This window comes from Centruroides vittatus, unplaced genomic scaffold (genome assembly GCF_030686945.1).
Source record: "Centruroides vittatus isolate TY-2023 unplaced genomic scaffold, ASM3068694v2 contig_1154, whole genome shotgun sequence".
NCBI lineage: Eukaryota > Metazoa > Arthropoda > Arachnida > Scorpiones > Buthidae > Centruroides > Centruroides vittatus.
In genome coordinates, this window is record NW_027120741.1 from 234,486 (window position 1) to 240,731 (window position 6,246).

Genomic DNA, 6,246 nt, shown 5'->3' on the forward strand with positions numbered 1-6,246 from the left:
TGCCCAAAATAAAATATCAGATTAAACTTAGTGTTAATATTTTCATCGTTTATCAGATACACAAGTTTAATTAAATAATAATATGAAAAAAAGACATTTTTCAGATTTTATTTGTTTTTCAAAATTTGACAGTTATTTTCATCTTATATAATTTTCGTTATTGTTTCTATTTAGTTTGTAATTTATTTTTTCTAATAACTTTCTGTTCGAACAGCTCTATTGATCCTCGAGGGATCAATGTCGTTATCTAAAGGGTCGTTTGGGCGTCGTTGGACAGATGATATATCTTTAAATTTTAATACAGTAAAACAAAATTTTAAATTTTTTATTTATTTTTATCAATATATATTATTTTATTTTTATTAGGCTATATATCACGAGTAGCGAATTAATTTTTGCCTAAGTATAGAAAAGGTTCAACAAAGTTTTAGAATATATATCATTGAATGTTTTCAAATCCAAGAAAATTTTTATGACTTTTTCCAACCGTTTTAATTAATTGTATAAACGTATTGTATTTTACACTTATAAAATTATACATGAAAATTAAATTACCGAATTCTTCAATTCTTAAGATTAAAATTATTAAGATCGGTTAAAGAAAAATTAATTTTATTAAATAATTTATATTCTGTATTCATATAAAATAAAAAATAAAAAAAATAATAAAATGAATAAACGTAAAATATTTTTATTTATCATAATATTCAGAGTTTTGCCACTTAGTTTATTTTTACGCACAGTTATACTGCATATTATTTAGGTCCTTCTAATAATTATACAATAAAGTCACATAGTAGAAAATACATATATATAATATTTCATGTTTTAATATTTAAAAGATTATGAATAACTCAATGACAAATATTTTTATGAAAATCGCTAAATTTCCATTAAAATTGCGAGAAAAAAAAATTTCAAAAACAATTCGTCATATCGTATCATATTGAAAAGAATTGCATAAAAATATCCACTTTTTAAAATAATAGATGAAGTTATATTTAACTGAATAACATTTTTAAATGCTTAGATAAACAATGAAAACTTACCGAAATCATCAATAGGATCAGGAGTTTGTGCCGAAACTACGATGAATAAAAAAGATAGAGAAAGAGTCCAATGGACCATTTTGGGTCCTTTACGAAAAATGCCAACTTATTTCACTTTATGTAAATGCCATTCGAGTGATCGAGTGAATTATTTTGTTACACGAACGGATGGAAGGGACGCAGATCCGACTGCTCTTCAGTAATACGAATCACCAACTTTTGTAGCTTCTAATAACCTCGCGATTTTAATCCGCCTACGCTGTCTGGTTCCAGAAAAGAAAAAGAAGAGCTGTAATCCGATCCAGTTGACCTGAACGACGAGAGGGTGGACGCTTGTCGTCAGCTGTGAGATTCAAGATGATTTCAAGATGGGTGACCTTCTTTTGTTGTTCTATGTTGACGACGAAATCCAGATTATAAAGTTGGAAAAATTACTTACAGATTCATAAAGACATTTTGACTTTTTTTTTTCTCTCATTAAAAATTTTTTCGACTTGCTTCAAACTTTTTGTAAGTAAATTATCTTAAACACTAGAAAATAGTATTTAATATTAATAAGTTATTTTAAATTTAAAAGCCGTTAAACAAAACATTAAAAAAAAATCCAAATGTTTCAGTCATCGAAATTACCATTAAAATTTTGATATAAGCGTATAATAATTTAAATTTGTTGCCTTTCTTAATTACTGAAATTATAATTTATAATATTGTTGAAATTTCAAACTTAGTAAAATTTTTAAAAACAATTGTAACTAAAAATTATTCTATCTAAAATGTCACTATCTGGATGATATTCGCGAAAGAATTTTGTGACGTGTCAATTAAATTACTTTAGCGCAACTTCGGATATGCAAGGAAGCAATTTTACAAAGACGAACAAAATAAATGGGGAAAAAACAAATATGAAGGACCTGAATTTGTTTATTTTCAACTTCAATTAAGAAATTTTTATAAATTTAACAGTAAAATTAAATAAGATTTTTTTATAGAGAAAAATTATAAATACGATTAATTGCATTTTGATGATGTCTCTTCTTCCATTTTAATTTGAAGCTCTCAGATGATTTTCACAGTTTAATTTAAAAATATGGCGTTTTACTGAAATTTTGAAAAAATAGATTCTGTTTATATATTTTCTTCTGTAGATTCTCTTTATACAACTTAAAATAAAATGCTTTCATTTATATGAATAACTTATGAATATATTATAAACTTTATAAGGCCTACAAACATTTACTTTTTTTTTATTATAACTAATGTATTTGTGTTCATAGTTATTTTTAAATCATAAATTATTATTAAAATATTTCAGGTATATATTTTAAAAATTACATTATTGATGTGTTAAAACTATACTATTTACAATTAGTAATAACATACCGTAAAAACAAAGATTAACAATGTATAGATTATAAATAAATGATTGCAAAAATCATTTGAACTTCAAGTTTGATGTTCAGCGAAACTGATCATATTCTAAAATAATTGTTCATATATAGGCCCAGCCTTAACAAATACTAAGTCCGATTAGGTCCGATCGACAATTAAAACTGACCCTGTTCATATGTTTAACCTATTTTCAAAGAAAAATGTTTAATAAATGGAACAGAAAGAAATTATTTGTGTTCAGAGTTTTTTGTTCTTTTATTCAATTGCTGTACTTGAATTTGTCAAACTAACAAATATCGAACTTATCATAGAGGAAAAGGTTTTTAGAAGAGTAAAATTAACCACTTTGAATTGTCTTTTTTTGGATGCATTTCGAGTCTGAAAACTTCACCATGAATAAACAAATTACCACCAAAGAGCCGATTTATATCAAAGTTTCGTATGTACAGTTCATAGTTTAGTCGAAAACCTTCAAAAAATTTTCAGACCATATCGTATTGTTTTAACGCCGAATCTATACAATACAATAATTATACAATTAAATAATAATTTTGACACTACGAAGAATAAAAAGATAGATTTTTTTTAACCGATAGTGTGATATATAAATTTTCTTGCAGTTGCCAACCACCCTTCTATTACGTCGGAGAAACAGGAAGATAACTGAAAATCAGGCTGAGTGAACATATTCGCGCAATAAAATATAATTATACGAGCAATTATTTATTGTGACATCGTCACAATACCCGGCTATAATTTTTAATTATATTTAATTTAAAATATATTCTCTCCACTCAAATTACTTACTGACTTGCCCCTGTACATCATACTTTTCCTTTAACAATGGAGTTGTGCCAGTTATCTATTAACTTTCAGGGGAAAAGATTTGAATTGAAATAACGTGACTTTCAGTACAAACCAATAGTTCGTTTATAGTTAATCGGATCTCCAGTCCCTAAAGTTTCCATATTTGGTCTCGGACTTCATCTACTTCTTTCTGTTCTCGAGATTCAGGAAAGACAGACGGACGGACGGACGACAGTGGGAATTTATGTCTACAATTTTTTAAAACTGCAGCCCAACAAATTCTGCTGACACTACCCACTGTGTTAAAACCAGTTGCTAAATGTTACTAAATAGTGTTTAGATATTATTAAAAGAAAATTACACGAACAGTTAAAAATTATAAAAATCCAATAGATTTTAAAACAAATTTAAATGAAATCTGACAACGCGCGCTAACCCATTACGCTAAACCACTATTTAACTCTTTTTAACACTTTTATCTTATTTATTTATTATTTTTTTAAAATCGTTTATTGTATTACAGATCACAATTATTTTATATGATTTTATTTACCCAGTTATATCTTTTCCATTTTTTAAGAAAAAATTTTGAGTTCGGGAATAGTTCACATAGGTAATTTTTTTAAATTATTTTAGTTCCTTAATATTTAAGTTTTAACCTCATTCTTTCTTTTTAATTCATACGTTTGTATGTTAAGCAGCTCTATAATTGGAAATTTCTGTAGGTCGATTTGGTAAATAAATAAAAACTGACTTCCTTCCAGGTAAATTCTTTTTGCTTTTAATTTCTTTTTTTTAATTTCATATTATAATTTAATATTCAGCATATGATATTATACCGTAAATACCTTTTGTGCTATTATACTAAAAATGTGTCTTACTTGTGACAGGATCTTTTTATAAGAATTGTCAACTGCTGAAGAATGATTCAGACCCGAAATGCATCCAAAAAAAGAATTCAAAATGATTAATTTTACTCTTCTAAAACCTTTTCCTATATGATAAATCTACTATTTATTAATTTGACAAATTTAAGAAGTACAACAAGAAATTTGTTTACAAAACTTTGCCTGAATATTTCTGAAACTCAAAATTTCTTAAAATAAGAACATTTTATTTATGATATTGTTTTTAAAATTATTCATTAAAATCTTTTCCTGTAATTTATAACGAAAATATTATATTAATAGGATTAAATAAAATTTGCATTATAATCTGCATTAATATGGAAAAACAAAATAAACAATCATTAGATAACGGTCTTTGATTGTGGGAGACTCTAAAAAAAGCGAGGACTTGCGACGGTTCTTTTATATGTAAATTTTGTATCACACAATACTTGACCTAGGCCCAAGGCTAGTATAGGATTTTGAATAAAGATCCTAATTGACGAGTATTTTTATCTGTATCTGTATCTGAAGTCCCAAGTAAAACATGAGTTAGATTTCCTACGTGTAAAATTACCACTGTTCACGACCGTAAAGTTTGTTAAAATAATGAATACTAACTTAGGTGAATGCGGTCATAAGTAGATTTAAAAACTTTAATCGATAGATTATATCGAAAATCGAATTCAGTAAATACACTTGGTATCAGTACCAGTTCTTTCCGTGCATAGGAAATAATATAATATAGCAAAGAATTGTTGAACAATTAGTGTGTGCTTTCAAAATGTCGGAAAAGTAACTCTTACAAGGTTTTACTATTACTAAGTTAAAAGCAATTTTGGTTTGGTTTTATTCGATTAAGGCAACGTGACACATGGTAAATCGAGGGGGAATGCCTCCCAGGAGGTCTTTTAGGGGAACTAGCTCATGTTTAGGCGTTACTAAAGTGAAGAAAACCCAGCAAACTGCAATGGCCAGCCTGTTGACCAGTTTTCAATGGTTTTATACATTCGGCCACTGGTGGGCATTGCTATTACTAAGAAAAAAAATTATACAACATTACTTGTATAACATTCACACCGTTTTCAATCGTCTAACAATTTTTCATTCAAAAATAAAGAAAATTCGTACTCTTCGTAATGAAATCAGTGAGAGGTAGGAGTAACATTGTTGCACTAATAGAAAAGTCTAAACACAGTACGCTTAATGCTGGCAATGCAAGCAACCGATTTTTCTGAACGCTGCACACTGAATCGGTTCTTTTACTAAACGATCCGTATATACACTGACTTACTTAGTTTATTTACTAAACTCGTTTAAAATGTCATTGGTCTAATCTGTTTCACTGTACTTCAAAAATATAAATATTAGTTTCATTATAATTTACAAATAATAAATTTTATCATATACTGTACTATGTACAGTATAGTATTTTTCATTTTTATGAATTTAATTTACTAGGGCCATATAAATTTTGATTTATTTAGTATATATAAATTTACACACACACACTTTGCTTCGAATTTAATATTAATAATGTCCCAATATTAAAACTCATTTTTAACCAACATCCAGGCCGATACAGAAGAGACTGCTTTTAATTTCATTTTAGAATTATTATACTGCATTGAAATACATATGATAAGATAAATGAGGTTATTTAATGCAAAGTTACAAGTTCAAAAATATAATTAGTCACTGCTGTTCGAAATTACCATAAACATTTTGAAATATTGGTTAATGTTACCCTAGGTATCGAAGATGGCGGAGCTTCCGGTAATCTCGAATCATATTTCCAAGTGATGTTCTTGATAGAAGGCGCTGTGACATGTTGTAATATGCAAATTTTTAAGAACAACGTAACTAGTGAAACGATATCGTTGATATAACGTATTAATATTGTTAAAAATTTGTTGGATTTAGTTATTATTAATTTAAAATATCGTAATTCTAATTTAGTTATTTGATAAATATAACATTAATTAATTTGGATTTTGCTGATATTAATTTGTTAAAAATGAGTGATATTGATATTAATTTTGAAGAATTTTGGGCTGGCTCCCATAATTTTTATCAACTACTAGAATCTGAGTAGGTTTGGATCCAAGAATTGA

At 27.1% G+C, this 6,246-nt stretch overlaps 1 protein-coding gene across 2 annotated transcripts in view; it reads right to left on the minus strand.

Annotated features, from left to right (window-relative positions):
* LOC136978735 (collagen alpha-1(II) chain-like) overlaps positions 1-1,292 on the minus strand; it is a 107,408-nt gene extending 106,116 nt beyond the window's left edge. The window contains exon 1 of one of the 2 annotated variants that reach the window (XM_067274542.1): positions 1,050-1,292. In XM_067274542.1, coding sequence (XP_067130643.1) covers positions 1,050-1,128 — 79 coding nt within the window. In that variant the 5' untranslated portion in view covers positions 1,129-1,292. The remainder of the gene's footprint in view (positions 1-1,049) is intronic. The other variant, XM_067274534.1, reaches the window with a different exon arrangement.
* Positions 1,293-6,246: the final 4,954 nt, after the last annotated feature.